Source organism: Lathyrus oleraceus, chromosome 3 (assembly GCF_024323335.1).
Source record: "Lathyrus oleraceus cultivar Zhongwan6 chromosome 3, CAAS_Psat_ZW6_1.0, whole genome shotgun sequence".
Lineage (NCBI taxonomy): Eukaryota > Viridiplantae > Streptophyta > Magnoliopsida > Fabales > Fabaceae > Lathyrus > Lathyrus oleraceus.
The window spans coordinates 86,172,204-86,192,742 of NC_066581.1; the positions used below are offsets into that span (position 1 = coordinate 86,172,204).

General features: G+C 33.0%; 1 protein-coding gene across 3 annotated transcripts; it reads left to right on the top strand.

The window, feature by feature from the left end:
* The first annotated feature begins 8,635 nt into the window (after positions 1-8,635).
* On the top strand, positions 8,636-11,699 carry LOC127125495 (myosin-binding protein 7). Of its 3 annotated transcripts, none has more exons than XM_051054281.1 (4): positions 8,636-8,853; positions 9,032-10,546; positions 10,641-10,687; positions 11,274-11,699. In XM_051054281.1, exons 2-4 carry the CDS (start codon positions 9,269-9,271, stop codon positions 11,383-11,385), a joined length of 1,437 nt encoding a protein of 478 aa, XP_050910238.1. In that variant the 5' UTR covers positions 8,636-8,853; positions 9,032-9,268; the 3' UTR covers positions 11,386-11,699. The 3 variants fall into 3 exon arrangements, with proteins under 3 accessions (XP_050910238.1, XP_050910240.1, XP_050910239.1); XM_051054283.1 differs by having other exon boundaries at positions 8,640-8,853; positions 11,277-11,699; XM_051054282.1 differs by lacking the exon at positions 8,636-8,853 and adding an exon at positions 8,897-8,918.
* The last annotated feature ends 8,840 nt before the right edge of the window (positions 11,700-20,539 follow it).

The following is a 20,539-nucleotide window of genomic DNA, read 5'->3' on the forward strand; positions in this document are numbered from 1 at the left end:
TTGCATCACAAAAAGTCATGATTTATTTTATATGAATTTTTAGGTTCCCGGTCGAGAGTTGAAAAGCGCTGCTAAGGATATTCCAACGACGTCCGGGACAAAATCTCAAATTATGATGCGTCTTGAGAAAATGGTGGAGGAGTCCGATATTATGCATGGGGCCATTCGTACTATAAATTTTGATGAAGGTGTTTTCGGAGCTGCTCATTTCGAAATAATTGGAAAGGAGGACTTCCAACAACTTTTTGAACACACCGAATTGGGCATCGCTGTCATTCATACATACATATGGTACTCCGATCAATCTATAATTTACTTAGTTGAACAATTTATTTACACATTTCAATGAGTATTCTAATGTTTATTATGTTTCTATTTAAGGTATATGTATGTAACATTGATGCGGGGAACTGAATTGTGTAACCGTTTCAATTTTATTGCTGCTTCCCGTATCAATGCAACGTTAATAACGAATAATCCAACATCCGTAAAGAATGATCTAGTCGATATATTCATGGCGGCCGGCGATAATACTACACCCAGTTTGTATTTTTTACCATTTAATTCTGGCAACGGGTTAGATTTTCTTTCTAATAATTTCATTCTAATCTATGTATATCTTTTACGTAGAAAATTTTCATTCATCTAAATTTTTGTTTTATTTTACAGTGGTCACTGGGTGTTGGTTGCTATGGATCTTTCGAGACTAATAGTGTATTATCTCGATTCTTTATCGGGTGATTGGAGTAAATATCCGAATATGAAGAAGACGATTGACGCGTAAGTGAAATTCCCCTAAATATTCGTGTGTATTTGTATATTTAATTATGTCTGTCAGATTGATCTCAATATACGTTTTTATTTTGTTAGGGCAATAATAAAATTTAGATTGAAAAAGAAATACCGCAATAGGAAGGACATTACCTGGATCAGAGTTCAGGTATATATTAAGTATCTTATTTTTGCTTATAATAGTGTTTGTTTTTTTGCTTATAATAGTGTTTGTAAGAAATTAACTATATATATATTGTTTGCTTTTCTGTGTAGTGTCCTCAGCAAAATAATTCGGTCGATTGCGGATTTTTTGTATTGAGATTTATGAGAGACATCATTGCGTTGAATCGTATAGACATCCCAAAAATGGTATGGAATAATAACTTAGGGTTTATTTTAATATTATCGAATATTTCATCTAATTTGTTACTAAATCATGAATATGTTTTATTCTCTTAATTGTAGTACTTTGAGGAATACAAAACTTACTCAAGAGCAAATTTGGATGAAATCAAGGATGAATTGTGTCAATTCATTGTTGATCAAAGAATCATATAGCTAGGTTGTATATTGTTGTACATATATGTATGGAATGTTGTTGTTGTATGCTGTTGTTGTATATATGTTGTATATTGTTGTTGTAATTTTACTAAATCATGAATATGTTGTTGTATATTGTTGATCAAAGAATCATATATTAATGTTGTATATATGGAGGATTAATGTTGTATATAAATGGATTCATGTTGTATATATCAATGGATTAATGGTGTATAACATTGGATTAAAGGATGAAATCAATATGAATTTTACACTTTTGCAGCATGCGAACAGGTTACCAATTAAATATCCACTGTTTTTCAAACAAATTTTTTTAAAATAACTAACACTTTAGAGGGCGCTTTGTCCAGAAAGCGCCCTCTAAACACTTTACATTGACAACTTTAGAGGGCGCTTTTTCCTGAAAGCGCCCTCTAAACACTTTACATTGACAACTTTAGAGGGCGCTTTTTCCTGAAAGCGCCCTCTAAACACTTTACATTGACAACTTTAGAGGGCGCTTATTCCTGAAAGCACCCTCTAAACACTTTACATTGACAACTTTAGAGGGCGCTTTTTCCTAAAAGCGCCCTCTAAGGTGTCCCTTTATGGACCACTCCATAGGGCGCTTTTTTCTGAAAGCGCACTATAATGTGGCCACTTTAGACAACGCTTTCTCCAGGAAAACAAAGCGCTGTCTTTACCTATGCCAGCGCCACTTTAGAGGGCGTTTAAAAGCGCTGTTATAGGCCAAAATAAGCGCCCTCTTTTCCCTTATTTGGCGTAGTGTACCCATTAAACGACGATAAACCCCCCTTACCTGAGTTAATCCGGCAAATCTTCTTTGACCTTCAACAATCGTGAATTCTCCTCTTGAGCCCTAGCCTCTTCTCCTCCCTTTCTCAGTTTCTTCTCTGTTTCACGTGTAAAACCTTTTTACCAAATGGGACTCTTTTCTGATTCCAACTTTATATTCCAATAATAATAATCCAATAATATTCCAATTATTTAATTAAATTAATAAATATACTATTAACTTAAATTAAATAATTATCATATTTTATCGGAGTGTTACAGAAAACACTTGAGTTTCAAGAGGGGGATCACATGTTTTTTAGAGTTGCTTCGATAACAGGTGTTGGTTGAAGTCTCGAAAGCTCACTCCATATTTTATTGGTCCGTACTAGGTTTCACAGAGGATAAGAGAAGTGGCATATTGGTTTGCTTTGCCACTATCGCTTGCTAATCTTCTTGATATGTTTCATGTGTCTCAGTTGAGGAGATACATTTCAGATCTATCTCATGTGATCAAAGTGGATGATGTACAAGTGATAGATAACATGACTGTTGAGGCATCACTCATGCAGATAAAGGATCAGGGAAGTGAAGTAGTTGTGTAGTAAAGATATTACCTTGGTGAAGGTAGTTTTGGGAGGATCGGCTAGTGGAAATGTGACTTAGGAGCTTGAGAGTCAGATGAGGGAGTCATATCCGAAATTATTTACTTAAGGTAATTTTCGAGGGCAAAAATTCTTTAAGTGGGGGAGAGTTATAACATCTCCATTTTTGAGTTATTATTTTAATTGATTTATTTGTATTTTTATTTAATTATTATATGCGATAGTTTAATTAATTTGGATGATAAGGATGTGTGACCTCGAGATAATGGTGTATGAGTAATTAGAGATTGGTAGAAGTGTACTATAATTAATAGGAATTATTAATTAAAATAATAATATTTAATTTTAATTTAATTAATTAAACGGAAAATAGAGAGTTTGGAGTTGAATTGAGAATTATGAGAAACAGAGGGGAGAAAGGAGTGATAATGTTAGTAACTGAGAAGTGAGTTTATAATTTTAATTAAACTACCCTAATTATATAAACTAGAAGATAACATAGTCTTAAAGAGTTTTTCTATCATGCGTAAAATCAAAGTTGAGAATAGAGAAGAGGTTAGAGAAGTGCAAGGAAAAGCTAAGAACTTGGAGGAATTTAGAGAACCAAAGTTAGGATTTTTGTACTGTTAGAATAACCAGGTAAGAAGGATAATTGATTTAATAACGAGTATAATGCATGAGGGGTAGAATGAAGAGTCTTTAACCTCCAATAAGGCATATGAGATTTGATTAATTCTGAATGTCTATGATATGTTGATGTTATTGGTTATTTTAATGATGAATTTTGTGTACCATGATGTGTGGCAATTTATGTCTTGATGTGTTATCATATAATCACCAATGTTGTTATTTTGAAGGTTTTAGAGGTAAGAGCTTCTGTCGTCTGCCATAATTTTAAAGACAGAGTGGTTTGTTATGACGACATTGATGATTAGGGGAAAGTTTGCGTTATGAATTCCATCTACTTTCTCTTCGTCTAGAAACCTTAGAACCAACCTCTTGTTCCTCTTTCTTTCGTCAATGAATGTGTCTCATTATGAAATTAGCAGGAGAGGTTCAATCTGATCGAACAGATCTTTCCTTATGGTATCGATAGGAAGTATCGAGATGCAACTCATTTTAGGTACTTTTGGTGTTGCCTCCATTTAGCATGATCAACAGATATATGAAGATCTGAAACATATAGACTCAATTGTGACATTTAACAGGAATCAATAATCGTTCCCACAGACGGCGTCACTGTTCTGCACGAGAGTAAGAGGGAACATGTAGTATGAGTAAAGCTGCCAAATTGGGTCTGACCCATCGGATTGACCCACAACCCTATATTTTATTATAGGTCGGGCAAAAGAAACTTTTAAAAAAATACAACCTTATATTTTTTGCCCAACCCACCCGACCTATGTTTTTCATGGATCGGGGTGGGCTTCAGGCTAACCCATTAAAATTAAATTTATAAAATAATTTTATTAATTTTAGAAAAAAAATATTGACATAAGATATGGTTGCATATGTGTTTCATGTGAAAAAATAAAAATAAAAGTGGATGAAGATATATTTTCAAAATGATGTGATTAAATAAATAATTGTGAGATGAAGAGAAAGTTTGATAAATATTAAAAATAATATTCAATTCCACTTTATGTTTACATAGATATCTCTGTGGTATATATATATATATATATATATATATATATATATATATATATATATATATATATATATATATATATATATATATATATATATATATATATATATATATATATATAAAATGAATATTATAATTTTATATATATAATGAATATTTTAAATATCACTAACAAATGATTATTGTCTACTTATTGGAAATAATATTCAGTTCCTCTATCATTTTTTATATATTTAAAATTATAATATTGAAACAAGAGATTTACTAACCTATTAGAAACTGGATCAGACTCATTTTCTTCTGCCTATGAAATAGTCGAACCGACCCACTTCAACCCTTTTATATGTTTTGATCCTCTAAACCGAAATGAGTTAGATCAACCGACCCATAACAACTATAAATATGAGAAACAACTTTAGAGAATACTAAAAAAAACTTTAATTCTATATGTTGATTATAATTAAAAGTTAATAAATAAAAATAATATTTTATAGAAAACTTGTCTGTTGAAAAAATATTTAAATTTTATATATTAATAATTTGAATATAAAAGAATAAAGAAAACAACAAACTATAATAGAAAGCAAAATTATAAAAGGAGAGGAAGAAAAAAGAAAATAAATAATAATCATACAAATTTATCTTAATACATAGAATGTAGTGAACAAAAATCACTTATAATTGTAATTAGTAACAAAAAAAAAAGTGATACATAGTTTTTATTGTAATAAATATATAAAGCATTTTTTAAGTACTTTACTCATTTCATTTAATGCGGGCTCACTATAGTGCCACATTTTTGAATTACTTTACTCATTTGATTTAATCTGAGTATATTATATTATCACAATTTTTAAGTTCTTTATCATTTTAAGAGTATTATCCTAAAATAAAAGAAATCAGAAATGACAATGAATATGGTTTAGACAGAATATTATAATTCTCGTCTTTATAATCGAGTTTTAATTTTGTTTTTTACTTAAATTCATATTTGTGTGGATGTCAATGTCTATATCCGTATTCATATTCCGTGGGTATCTAAATATCTGTATCCGTACTCGTTAGTCGTATTTGTAGTAAAAATAAATCGATCAATTATAAAATATCAAATATTTTAATTTTTTTTAAATAATATTTAAAAAACTCAAAAATTTTATTGCTGAATTATAAATAAACAAATATTTATATTAAAATGTGTAATACTGATCATTTTTTTAAAAAAATTAATAGACAAATGTGTGGTACTGATATTTTTTTTTCTACATTTTTATATAATAATATAAACGATAACTAAATATATATTGTGTTGGTACGAAGCATGTTTGATACTAATGTATTCGTACCCTCATTCATCCCGCTTATTTTAATGTACCCATACCCGAACTTTTTTTTTTTTTGGATATGCAACCTATTTATTAGGAATATTTTTGCAAATACCCAATGGATATATACTAAATTGCCATCTCAATAAATAATGCATGTTTTAGATGTAACTCATATTTACACTTGTGTTTAATAATGTGTTGCCACAACACTAATGAGTATAACAAGTAATGTATTTTTAACTCATGAAATACTGAGGCACTCTATGCATTCGTAAAACTTTTATTTACTACTGTGAATTAATTTATTTTGGTTGAGGAATAAAAAATAATTAAACATAATTTTTAATAAATATTATTTTATTTGACTTAATGATTTTTGAGCACGTGCTCTTATTATAATTTTTAATAAATAATCAAACACAATTTCCGATACAATATTATATTATTGTATTTGATTTATTCATTTTAAACACATGTTTATATTATTTTGGGTTAAATTACATGTGAACAAATTTTAGTTTATCTTCTATAAAATATTTTTTTTTGGATGTCATTTTGTAATGCTTAGGTTTTGTTTTTTTTTTCTCTTTATTGGCATGATAATTATGAAATCTTTATATTTATTGATTTGACATACCACATGATATTTATTTTCTAAAATTCACATGAAGTTTTAAGTTTTCGTTTACATTTTTTAAAAGATTTTTTTATTATCATTTTATATTTTGAGTTTTAAAGGTTAAACAATCATATTGCTAAAGTTGGTGATCAAACGAGTATGAGCTCAGATATGATGATTTTTTTATCTGCGGATATGAGGATAAATATTATAATATCCTGAACATTGTCATTCCTAATTCTAACAAAGACCACCAAGGAACCAAATTTAATCCTCCAGCGAATCGTCCATAAGTATGATGCTAATTTTCTTGATTTTCTTGGCCATATAGCCAAGTATTGCGCATAACTTAATCAACATACTCATTATATTAATTATGCTAATGAAAATGCCAAATTGTGTCAACAAAAAAGAATGTATGTTGAAGAAAAATATCAAAATTAATTAGCTCTTTCAAAATTATTTCTTATTATACTATAGTAAGATTATTTAATTATTCTGTTTAAAATAAATTAATTAACTCCTTCAAGATTATTATAGTAAAATTATTTTATTTTTAATTGAATAATTATTTTATTTTTTATTTTTTTAAAATAAAATAAATTTAAAAATTAAAAAAATTCACATAAAATTAAAAAAAATCATGTAGACTACAAAATCAATAAATATGAAGATTCTATAATTGCGACATCATCAAAAGAGAAAAAAAAAACAAAATCTAAATATTAAAAGAGGGGTATCCAAAAACAATATTTAAAAAATAAATAAATCACATTATAGAAAGTAAAGTGTATTTAACCTTGTTATTTTTTTCTTGTAATTTTTTTTCTGATTTCACAGTTGTATTATAAGATTTTTAGTTTTATCTTCCATCGACAAAAACCTTATGCTGCAGCATGTCATTTGAAACAAATTATATTTTTGTTTTCTACAATTTTGTAAAGTTAAAGTATAAAATTTAAAAAAATATTTATTACAAAGATGGATTTACAAAAATAAATTTAAAAGAGAAAAAAATCGAAATTCCTTCAAATGACACGAGGAAAAAACACTTTTTAATTTTTTTTTAAATTTAGAATTAGGATATTTTTTTGGTAATGAAGAGGGCCAAAGGCCCAAAGATATATTTTTTAATAGAAAATTTTATTAATTTATTTATGCATGAAAAATATTTTTTTAATAATATTATTTAAATATAAAATAATCATAATTTGAAATATATATATATATATATATATATATATATATATATATATATATATATATATATATATATATATATATATATATATATATATATATATATAAAAGATTAATTGAAATACACTGTCAGTGTAAAGGGATTTTACACCATCACCTAATTATAGACGTTGGATATTAAAAGAAGTTTGACTTTTATTTTAAAAATCTATAAAGTAATACAAACGGGTGATGGTGATGAACCGACGGTGTAAAACTTTTTACACTGACAGTGTATAGTAATTAATATCTATATATATATATATATATATATAATCCACATTTTAAAATGAAATTCTAACAATTATACTCTTAAATTTAATTAACTATCGATGTCCTCAATCATGTATAATCTAATATCACATCATTTTTTTATATTTTAAAATGAACTAAAATTATAAAACAATTTATCTTAAAGGTAACTTAAACTCAATACAATTTTTTAAACCTTTTCATATGTATATAAATGGAGAAAAAGAATAATTTTTGAGTGTAAATTCTATAAAAATGTCATATCCATATTAAAAAACAAGAAGAAGACGAATGTTCTACCACATGTGCTCTTTGACTAGATTACAATAATCCTGTTACACCTTAATACTACAAAACATGTGTAGAGAATAATGAATCTAACCACTATTACTAAAACAACAACAATAATAAGATAGGGGTAGTACTAGTAGTAGAATATACTATATAGTGTTGAGAAGTACGTTTGAATTTGAATTTGAATTTGAATTTAAATTTAAAAGTATGTGTGAATCTAACCACTATACTACAAAAAATAAAAAAAACAATAATAAGAAGGAAATGGTTGTACTCTCCTCTTTCTAAAATTTATGACTCTTTTAAAATAAATAATTTATTTTAATCTAATATTATTTTTATTATTTCTAATATTTAATAGAAAATATTTTAATGATATTTATTATTTTAATTTATATAAAATAATCAATTAAATGAGTAATGATAGGACGGAGAGAATATACATGGTGCTAAAATAAGAAGAGTAGAAGAAAATGGCCCACAGGTTTCGGATTGAAACCGTCCGTTAGCATGTCTGCCTATTTGGCGTTGTACGGATATAACAGAGTGAGAGAAAATGAGATTTGAACAAAAAACTGCGTTGATAAATCAACAACTTGCTTTGGTGGCACATACAGAAAAATACACCAAAAATAAAAAAGAAGGTAAAAAACGAAATCAAATTGTTTCTAGGGTTTCCGATCATTCATTCTTCCCTCCAAACACCCGCTCCCAACAAAGCGGGTTCACCCCTTCTTCTCCATTTTCGTCAACCACAAGGTCTTTTTCTTCTTTCTCTTCCCCTTTTTATTTACGTTCTTACCTTTTTTCATTCATTTCATAAGGTAAAACCAGAACAATCACTTCTCAATTTCCCTTTTTTATTGTTATTTTTTTCGGTAATATAAATTGTTTCCTTTTGAATTTATTATTCTTGTTATTATTTATTTATCAACAGATTTGTGTTCATTTGGTTGATTCAATTCAAAGGGGGTGTTTTGCATGGAGGGAGGTACGACTTCAATTCAATTTCAAATTCAAATTCAAAAAATTAAACCATTTCAGATTCTTTATCAGTTGTAAAACTAATGATTCTTTTTTAGTTTAGTTATAAATTCTAACTAATATCCATTGTAGCGGATTTTGGTTTTTGGTTTTTGTTAATGATTGGAAATTGAATGCGTTTTTATATTAAATGGATTCGGAATCTTCTAATGATTCTTTTAATACAAAAACGTGCAAATGTCGGTATTGTAATTGCGAATGTGGTTGCTCTGAGCTTTCGACGAACTGGATTCGTAAGGTGAAACGGAAACATGATGAGATGGAGAAGACGAGAAAATTAAACGGTGGTGGCGGGGATGGGGTTGTTCGGGTTGAGATTGAGGATGAATGTGTTGCGTTACGGGAAGCTGTTAGTAGTCAGCAGAAAGCTATTCAAGATTTGTATTCTGAATTGGAAGAGGAGAGAAATGCTGCTTCGTCTGCGGCGAACGAGACGATGTCGATGATATTGAGATTGCAGACGGAGAAGGCGGAGCTTGAGATGGAAGCGCGGCAGTTCAAGCGTTTTGTTGAGGAGAGGACGTGTCATGATCAGCAGGAGCTTTTAGCTTTGGAGGATTTGTTGTATAAAAGAGAACAGGCGATTCATTCGCTTACTTGCGAAGTTCAGGCTTATAAGCATAGGTTGATGAGTTATGGCTTAACTGAGTCGGAGGTGGAAGGGGATTGTGAATTTCCACCTTATGAGTATCCTCCTTTGAAATGTAATGTAATGCATGCTGTTGGGGATGTTGATAATGATGATGTTTTTGATGTTGATGTTGAGAAGTATGCGTTTGGGGAAACTCCGAGGGATCGTTTGAGGAGCTTGGAGAATAGGATATCACAAATGGAGAGAACTCCGACTTATAGTCAAATGGATGGGGATTTCAATACCAAAAATGTTATAGAGAAGGTGATTGTTGGACACTCTCCTAGAAGGAATAAACATTCAAGGAAATTTTCATGTGACTCGGCTTCATTTGGCGCAGAGTTTGCGTCGGATTCTCCGAAGATCAATGGTAGTTCTAGGAAGATGGATTATAACGGGTCAGAGGATTTCTCCAATACGAAGAAGGTGGATAATGTCTCTGAGGTGGGTGATAATATGACGGATAGAGTTTACACTGTTGACTCTGAATTCAAAGGGGGAGTTGGTGGTTATGATGAGTTTGCAACAACTCCAAGGGAGTTTGCAAATCAGGGTGATTTTGAAGATCCTTATGTAAAGAAGCTTTACATGAGGCTTCAAGCACTTGAGGCAGACAGGGAATCAATGAGACAGTCAATTATTTCGATGCGTACCGATAAAGCACAACTTGTTTTGCTGAAGGAAATAGCTCAACATCTGTGCAAAGAGATGTCCGACCAGAGGAGAGTGACGGTGAAAACCTTCGTTGGCGGCTTCTCGTTCTTCACGATTTTTAAGGTAATTCAAAAGCAAATGATCTTTATATTTCAGTCATCTTATCAAATATTTAAAGAACATCACTTATTCTGTTGTTTTTCTTTTTTGTGTGCAGTGGGTGGCTTCAATTGTTTTCTGGAGAAAGAGAGGTCATCAAGTCAAGTAAGTAGTCTGCAAAATCAAGCATTATTTTAATATTCTCACAGCCACCTTAGCCAGAAATCGTTTTTAAAGAAAACAATAGTTTAGAATTCAAACAGCTTCGACCGATAATGCAGACCATGCAAAGGTTCTTCAATTTCGTAGGAAATTCCAGTGCAGTGGCATATGATATTGTACATGTTAATCACTCATAATGACTGTATTAAATACTTGACATGAACATAATCTCTTAAAAAGTTAGTTTCTTGCAGCAATGCCATTGTTAGTAATGGTTATTAATTTCAAAGGGGAGAAAGTTTATTAATTTCAATGCTAGAACTTTTTGGGTTCTCTGAAAAATGGTGACAGCTTATTAAGTGTATGTTTGCTTTACTGTTGAAAAGAGACACAGTATCTATATAATCCCTTTTAGGCTTACTTTTACAGTTTACATTTGAAATCTGATTGTTTCCTAATACTTTGTCCTCTCAACAAGCATTTTATTTAAATAACCAAGTTGCTGCAATTAAATTTCTTAAAGTGACTGAAGAGGGTACAATAATTGTTTTTGTAAAATGAGATTAATTGTTTGAACTCCTTGTGCTAGTAGGTATATGTTGGGGCTACCATCTACCGACGCCGGCTTGCTAATGCTCCTTGATAAAGAACCTCAACTAAGGTCGTGGAGATATGTTTCAAGAGCACAAACAGGAGAATAGTTTACATGTTGGGATCATACGACGGAGCACCAAATGAATCTTTCATCACACTATGCTACGGTTCTTTTTTAATTTCTTTTCCCCATAGATTTTTCTCGTAGAAGTGATGTTTTGTGCAGTGTTTTCTGTCGTATGAAATTGAATGTGACATTGTAATTTGTTGTTGACTGGTGAAACATGGATGTGAATTGGCATTTGAGCATGGTCTCTTCATGCTTTGTTGTAGTTGAGAAAGTATATATATACCTTTAAACAGACCTATCTTGTACATGATATGTTTTAACTTTTAATTGTCCTCACTCATTCGTAGAGTATATTCTTTTTGTCAAGTTCAATATTGAATTTACACCTGTTTTTACCTTGACCTATTTTATTTGGCGAGGCTTAGTTTGTTTGAAGAGTTGTGGGATTTGTTGAACACACGAAAATTAGTTGCAAATAGTTTACAAATATCGGAATTTATAAGCCATATTTTACCCACAGTAGTTTTTGAGTTACACGTGGTTAATTTTTATAAGTTTTAGATACATTAGTTATATAATTCTTTAAAATTTAATATAGAAAAAGCCATGTTGTTTTATAGTCATGACAATGACAAGGAGGTTTTTCTTTAAGTAGTTAAATTGAAATTTTGGCTTAAATGTATTTTTGGATTTTTATTTTGATAAAATTGAAAATTTAGTCCTTACATCTATTTTATTTTTAACATTCATATAATAATTAATAATAAAGTTTATACAAGGCAAACAATCAATAAGTTGATGGCAAAATTAATTATCTTAAAAATAAATATATTTTTTTTAATTTTCAATGCGTTTTTTCAATTATATCCTATAATTAATACTATTTTTATCATTTTTTAATTGGAGGATGAGAACTTCTCTTTCTGATTTTCCAATTGGTATGTGGTAGAGAAATTAACGGAGTAGGTCCTCTACGTGGATATCCATGATCTCGAAATGCAAGTGAATGATGTTTACTTGGATGAAAATTGGAACTTTAGTTCATTATATACTAATATTTCTGCGCTTCCTATTTGTTTGAATTCTCTGGTTCCTGATCGGTTAATTTGGAAAGGCAATTTAGACGGTATCCATAATACTCAGGATAATTATAACTGACTCAACAAACTTGAATATGTTCATAATACAATAGACAATAACTCTTGGAAGTGTGTGTAACAATAACTCTTAGAAGTGGGTGTGATATATTTTTGCTTACGAGAAGGTGAACATTTTCCTCTGGACGGATTTACATAAGTCCCTTTCTACGAGATCAATGTTGTTTCATCGCGGTATGCTCTAGACGAATCTATGTCCTAGATGGAATCAGGACGCTGAGACGATTCTACACTACTTGAGAGACTATGGATCTATTACTCGTTTTTGGAAATATATTGGCTTCTTGGTCCAACTATTCTTCCAAGGGGATAGTTTATAGGGATTGGATTAGACATGACATCAACACCGACTATATCTTTTTGGCTGCTTGCTGGTCGTCGTGGCGTGCTAGGAACAAACTGTGTCTTGTGTTGCGAATGAAATGACATCTTCCTATACTCTAAAACTCACCACAATAAACTATGCTAATTTGTTAGCTAAATATTTTCTCAATCATAATATGATTTTGAATGTTGATGATAGTAGCCTCGGTAATCTCGGAGCCTCGGGTTTGGTAGATTGATTTGAAATGTTGATGGTGTTTTGGGTTAACAATTTTGAGAATAATGTTGGTTATTCCAACATCCTTCATGCTGAGCTAATGACGCTATATCATGATTTGCGTATGGTCTGGGAACTTGTCATCAAAGACCTAATGTGTTATTCTGACTTCAACTCTGCTATCAAGCTTATTTCAGAGTCTATTAATGCTTGACATCACTATGCCACGATTCTTCACAATATTAAATATTTTCTCTCTAAGGAATGGCGAGTTCAAATATTTCATACTCTTAGGGAGGAAAATGTTTGTGCTGACTACCTTGCAAAATAGAGTTGGTAGTGATGCAACGTACTGGTCTTTTATGGAGCCTCTTATTCCTCTTGTTGGAATCATCATTCTCCTGCTAGTTGATGCTAGTGAGACTTTACTTTTTAGATAATTTCCTACTTAATTTTTGTTCTTTTTCTTTTTTCACTGTACAAAAAAAGGACAACAAACCGCGTCACTACTCTTTTTTGTACGGCAAAATCAATCCTCTTAAAATTACTCCTTCCGTCCCACAATGAAACTCATTTGTAAAATAAAATTGTCCTAAAATGAATGACCATTTTCAATTTCCAATGCACTTTTCCAATTCTAGCCTCTAATTAATATTACTTTCATCATTTTCAACACTTGATGAAGAATACTTTAGTAAAGCATTATTATCTCTCTTTCATTTATGCAATTTTCTTAATCTGTGTGAAATGGTCAATTAGGCCACTCATTATGGAACGAAGGGAGTACATCTATAGACCTAGGAGATACAATATTATCATTCATAAGCTGTTGGACTCTCTGTAAAAGATCAACGACTTATGGTGCTAGAAAACTAAAAGTGTCAAAGGAAAATGGTATGAAAATATGTTGATTGTCGAAACATGCTTTCTCATGTTTGATCACTTTACTTGAAGCAACTTTGAGTGTTTTCCTCCTATCCAGTTGTACACTAGAACATTTGTTGACTTAAGTGTCGATCTTCCCTCATATGGATCAGTCAATAAAGTCTAGTCAAGTCAAGTCCTTACATTTTTAAAACTATTAGTATTTAGTTCTTTTATTTCCTCAATTATTTGTTTCTTAGTTCTTCAACCTTCTTATTATCATGATTCAAGTTCCTACTTCATTGCATGTCTAGCTTTTAAGTTTTAATCGATTGTTCCCATCTTTCACCCTGCTTCATGTTCCCAATTCTTATGAGTTTTTGGTTCTTTCGAATTCCAATTCTCATCTCCAACCTTTGTTTTTCCTCGTACTTATTTTCATTCTCTTCAGGATGATCACTACACAAAAAGATTGAATGACCCAACAAAAATATTAACTATTTGTAACTCAGGTCTACTAAGTCACTGATAAATCAAAATCTATTTTTCTATTTGGGTTAACAAGGTTTTGAAAGGGGCTAAAAAAGCATGGCTATCAAGTTTTTTTCTTTTCCAATTCCACATTTTAAAGGGATTTAGGGGTTTTCAAAATTTTGAATGATATTGGTGATGATTGTGTTTCTTGGGTTTGTCATGTTTAAGGCGACGATGACTGAGGAAAAGTAGAGAAAGGGATAATGGAGTACTTATGTATTATGCTAAATGTGATTAATGATGATGGATATGTAAATTGTAATTATGAGTATGATGATGATAGTGAGATGGTGAGATATGAGATTTTTTTTATCATACTACCTCACTTTTTCATTTTTATTTCCTAAATACTATTATTTCTCCTATCATTTTCAAACTAATATATTTTCAATTTTTTAAGGGGGTCTCTAATTGAATTGACGGTCCCTCTAATTCCATTTTTTTCATATATATATATGGATTTTCATTCTTATAGAATTTCCTACAAATTTATAATACAATCTGTATTTTTTCAAAATCGCATCTTTGGAAAATCCGCAAGAAATTCCATAGAAAAACTTTACCGCATGAAAATCTACAAGGAAAAAAAAGAAAGATCTGCATATTTAATTGGTGGGTGCAATTAACAATTCAAATGACCCTCAATTGCATTTGACAGATATTTGATAAAATAAAGTTTGAAAACATGATAGTTTGGAATTTAATTTGAAAATTGTGGTATTATGGGAATAGAGAGGAAAAAATAAGTTAGATTGATTTTTTTTTTCCGAAATATGGTATTGATGATTATGTTTTTAGAGTTTGTAAGGTTTATGGTTGCGAAACACATCCATTTTAGAAAAAGTACTAGCATCAGGTACATCCATAGTATTAGTATGGATATGACATGTACCAAGTATGTACATTTTGCTTATTTGATACGCGTGTTGTGGTTTTTTTATAAAAACAACCACTTTTTTAAGGAAATTTCCAAAATACCCCTAGTTTTAAAAAAAATCCCAAATTACCCCACTTTTAGGAGGAGTCGCCAATTGAATTGGAGATTCCTCTTAAAACTTGAATGGAGGTGCCAATCCAATTGGCCCCCCTGTGTAGGGTTTAGGAGGAGGCGTCAATTCAATTGGAGACTCCTCCTAAAATGCAATTTTTTGGTAAATGGTATACGTGATAGATAAATTTGATATAGGACCACTTGATATTAATAAAATTTTCTGTTTACACAAAGAAACCTAATGGTGATGACCGAGATCACCTAACCGACCTCCGGTCCCACATCCTCTAGCTACCCTAAACCGTGACCCTAACCCACGTTGACAATTCTGTACCGGTGTTTGATCATCTGAGGGGCCATGAGTGTCACTACCAACTACAGGAGAAGGTCTGTTGAGGTATTCAGACAAGTCGGCATAGTCTTCAGTATGCATCGATGGTGTACCGTCGTAGCTGAGCTCATGACCCATGCCAGAGAAGTTGGGATGTGGTTGAATCATTGATGGGCGACCGAGACGGCTCAAGGGAGACATGGGTGTGAATGATGCATCGAGGAAAGGTTGGAAAGGTTGTTGGGGTGTTTGATAGAGATATGGTTGTTGGATGTTTTGGTTTTGTGAGGTTTGGGCTTCTTGGCTACGGTAGGAGGAGGGGCGGTTGGTGTTGAATGATCGTTGGGTGTTATAGCTTAGGCGACTTTGGTAGGGTGATGGGGTGGGTGCAAAGCGATGTTAAGGCTCAGGTTGATGGTCAATTTGTTGGTGGTGGTATGGGGTATGCTCTTCGTATTGAGGTTGGGTGTATGGAATGTTTTGGTTGTATGTTTGTGTGTTGGTTGAACGGAACGTTTAACGGACAGGGAGTTGTGTGTATCCGGTCTGACACTGTTGTTAGGGGTTTGATGTTGAGGTGTCAGGTGTGTAAGTCATATGGCGTGGGTCGTACAAGTACATATCCTCGGCGATGAACTGAAAACCAACCGATCTGTACCAAGCCATATAAGTACGACTTGGTTTTTCTTCAGTTGGCATGACTGCGTCAGTTAACACATGGTCATGACGGTGCTTCCATTTGCTACACTCTGATCTTGCAAAGCTTTGCCATGGATTGAAGTTCCATTGGTCGTTAACTTTGTGCAGATGCCATTCTCCTAGGCTAGCTGGGGGATCTGGGAGATTTTGGAGCATACCGAACTGCAGCTTCACACGATCACTGTTGTGCATCTCCATATTTGTGAACCGTATTATCGGTATGCATTCAGTCCATATGGCAGCGTCTTTAGCGTTGACCTCATGGTCATGATCCAAATTAAGGTATGGACGCCAAATGAACTGAAATGTGAAAGAAGATAGGATTATAGTCAATGTAGAAGAAGTTAACAAAATATAACGAAATAATTAAGTTATTTTCCTTACGTCTGTCGGTCGAAGGTGATCCAACAGGTTGCGACACTGAGTAATACAGTGTCTTGGACATCTGTTGTAACTCATACCGCGTGCATACCATCTACACCAAAAAGTCAAAAAATATTAGTTAGAGGTAATAATCTTTAAAGAAGTAAGTAAAGATATAACAATTTAAACAACTTACTTTTGTGCATACGGAAATGTGAAAGGGTTGTTATTGACGGGTGCTAGAGACGGTAGTCTTGACCAACCCCATGCTTGTAGCAAAACAGCACATCCAGAAAATGTAGATGTGTCTTTGTGTGAGTTTTTGCACAAGGAGCTATAGAGATAGGCTAGACAAGCAGATCCCCAACTGTAACTTCCTATTCTATCTACATGTCTAAGTAGAGGTAAATACATAATATGCATGCTAGAACCACTACCTTCGGGAAATAAAAACGAGCCAATTAACAACATAATGTAACACATAGTTTTTATTATTCGAGCATCTTCGATAGAATGCTCATCTAAGTATAAACTATTATAGTACGACTTAAGGTGTGAGAGTAGTATACCTTGACCTCTTGCATTATCATCTAACAAATCAGTCTCCAAGAGATCCATGCAAATCGAATTTGCATAGTTGGTTTTACCATTAACAGCCTTACCTTCAATGGGTAGTCCCAAAAGCATGTAGACGTCTTCTAACGTCATGGTACACTCACCGGTTGGGAACCAAAATGTGTGTGTCTCCGATCTCCATCTTTCGCATAAAGCTAGAATGAATTTATTATCTATGGACCAAGACAAAATCTTGCTTATATGACCAAAATCGGCAAGTTCAACATAAGGTTGAATCATCGGGTCCATATGGACATATTCGTGGACCCGAGTTCGGAACCTTGATACATCCTATAAAAGAAAGAACAAAAAACTTGACTAAGTTGGTATGTTAAAATAAAAAGAAGGTTGATGAAGATGAAAGATAAAAAGTTAACAAAAGAAAAAACTTACATATGTTGCGATGTTTGCAACGTTCCTATATGTGATTTGCCCATTGTAAGGATATATATTTTGTCGGGGGGTTGGTGTAGATGAAACTACAAGAAGTTGTTGCAGATGAAATTGTATAAGAAGTATTGTAGAAGAAGTAGTGAGAGTGATGGCGTGGAAGAAGTGTTGATGGAGTGGATGTATTTATAGGCAAATGGATGGGAGCATGAAAAGTTGTGCTTGCATGGTGTCTCCATTTGACTTGGCGACCATGTACAACCTTTAAGAGGGGTCGCCATTCAAATTGGCGCCTCCATAGGGACATGCATGCAAGACCTAGGTCTGATTGCTTGGTTTCGAGGTCTGAATGCATGCTTTGACAAGGTGTCTCCACTTGAATTGACGCCCATGTGCAAGGAATGAGTGGGGGCGCCAATTCATTTGGAGTGTGTGTCTGCATGTCTAACACGTGGCTGTCCTCTCTCTTGCATGCTGAACATGTCACTTCTTAGTAGCTTGCATGGTTGATACATCATTTCGGAGTAGCTTGCATGTGCGACACGTCATTTCGGAGTAGCTTGCATGTGCGACACGTCACTTCGAACTAGCTAGCATGTGAGACACTTCACTCCTCTATTTAAGTGTCTTACTATCAACATCCAAGACACTTCACTCACATTCATCTGCAGTAAGAAAATAGTTTTCATCTGCACAATGTCATCTTCATCATTATACAGTGTCAATGTTCACTACAACGGTGAAACATACGAGTCTGAGCTATATGGTTTTTGTTTTCGAAACACCGATACCATTAGACTCACGATCAAGAGAAATGTAACCTTCTTGCATTTGAAAAAAAGAATACAATCCTGTATAGGATAGGGTATTGTGTCAAAGATCACATATCAAAATCCAATATTTTTTTAGAATAGTCAATGCAAGTATTTCCCCCTTAAGGTACGAGACGATGAAGATGTTGAATACATCTTTGTTAGTCATGAACATTCAGGCTGCAATTGTATTGAGTTGTACATTACTCTTCAACCATGTATACCATATCAACAGTCTCAACTAACCAGTCAGGATGAATCTGGTGAAGATGATCGACAATGGTCAGATGACGTCAACCCAGAAGCAGAAGCAGAAGTGGACGTCATTGATGAAGAAGAAGAGGAGACCGAGATACAGGTTGATCACATGCTGAACAACGACGATGAAGATGATGATCAACCACCACCAATACCTCCTACTCATGTCTACAATCCGCCTCAACATATGACAAATATGGATCTTCACGATGTTGAAACATCCAACAGTGTTTTCTATGATCCGTATCCGAGATCAGAAGGCGAATTAAAGGTGGTAGACATGTTTCGTACCAAAGAAGAATGTGTTCTGGCAATCAAAAAATTCCACATGAACAACTCTGCTGACTTTACAATGAAACACACTGATTCTAGAAGGTATGTTATCAAATGTTGTAACATGCTTTATAAGTTTCGTTTGGCTGCGTCTTACAAGAAGAAAAACGACTCTTGGGAGATCACTTCAATAGACCCACCTCACAGTTGCATTGCAACTAACGTTGAACAAGATCACCGTAAACTAAGCGCATCGTTGATATGTCAAGACATTCTGCCGTTGGTTAATAAAGACCCATCAGTGAAGGTGAGTATAATTATATCCCATATCAGAATAACATATAATTATACTCCATCTTACAAGAAAGCCTGGATTGCGAGGACAAAGGCTGTTGAACAAGTTTTCGGCAACTGGGAGGATTCATACAAGGAATTGCCACAGTTTTTATGGGCACTAAAACATATGTCCCAGGAACTGTGGCAATTATGGAGACATTGCCAGCGATGATGCTAGACGAAACCTGTGCTATAGGTAATAGAATATTTCACCGTCTCTTTTGGGCATTTGACCCGTGCATCAAAGATTTCGCATTCTGCAAACCTATTATTTAAATTGATGGCACTTGGTTATACGGAAAATACAAGGGTACTTTGCTCATGGCGGTTGCACAAGACGACAACAACAATGTCTTTCCAATTTCCTTTGCTCTTGTTGAAGGTGAAACGGCTGGTGGATGGGGTTTCTTTCTTCGACATCTCAGAACGCATGTGGCTCCACAAGCCAATCTCTGTTTGATTTCTGATAGACATGCTGCCATTGAGAGTGCCTACAACAACCATGACAACGGATGGCATGATCATCCTTCTACCCATGTCTACTGTATCATACACATTGTACAAAACTTCATGCGTGCTATAAGAGATAAGAATCTTCGCAAGAAGGTGGTGAATGCTGGGTATGCTCTAACTTAGCCGTCATTTCAATATTATCGTGATGAAATTAGACTGTCTAATGAAGACGCAGGGAGATGGATAAATAACATACTAGTAGAGCAGTGGACAAGGGCATTTGACAGAGGTTGTCGATGGGGCCACATGACAACAAACATTGTGGAATGCATGAACGGGGTATTCAAAGGAATTCGAAATCTGCCGATAACCGCCTTGGTAAGATCAACCTATTATAGGTTGACTTCTATGTTCGCAACCAGAGGTGAAAGATGGAGTGTAGTGTTAATATCCGGGCAAGTATTCAGTGAGTGTTGCATGAAGGTCATGAAAGAGGAGAGCATCAAAGCTAGCACACACGCTATAACAGTCTTTGACCGTCATAGGCAAAATTTCAGCGTCCAGGAAACAATGG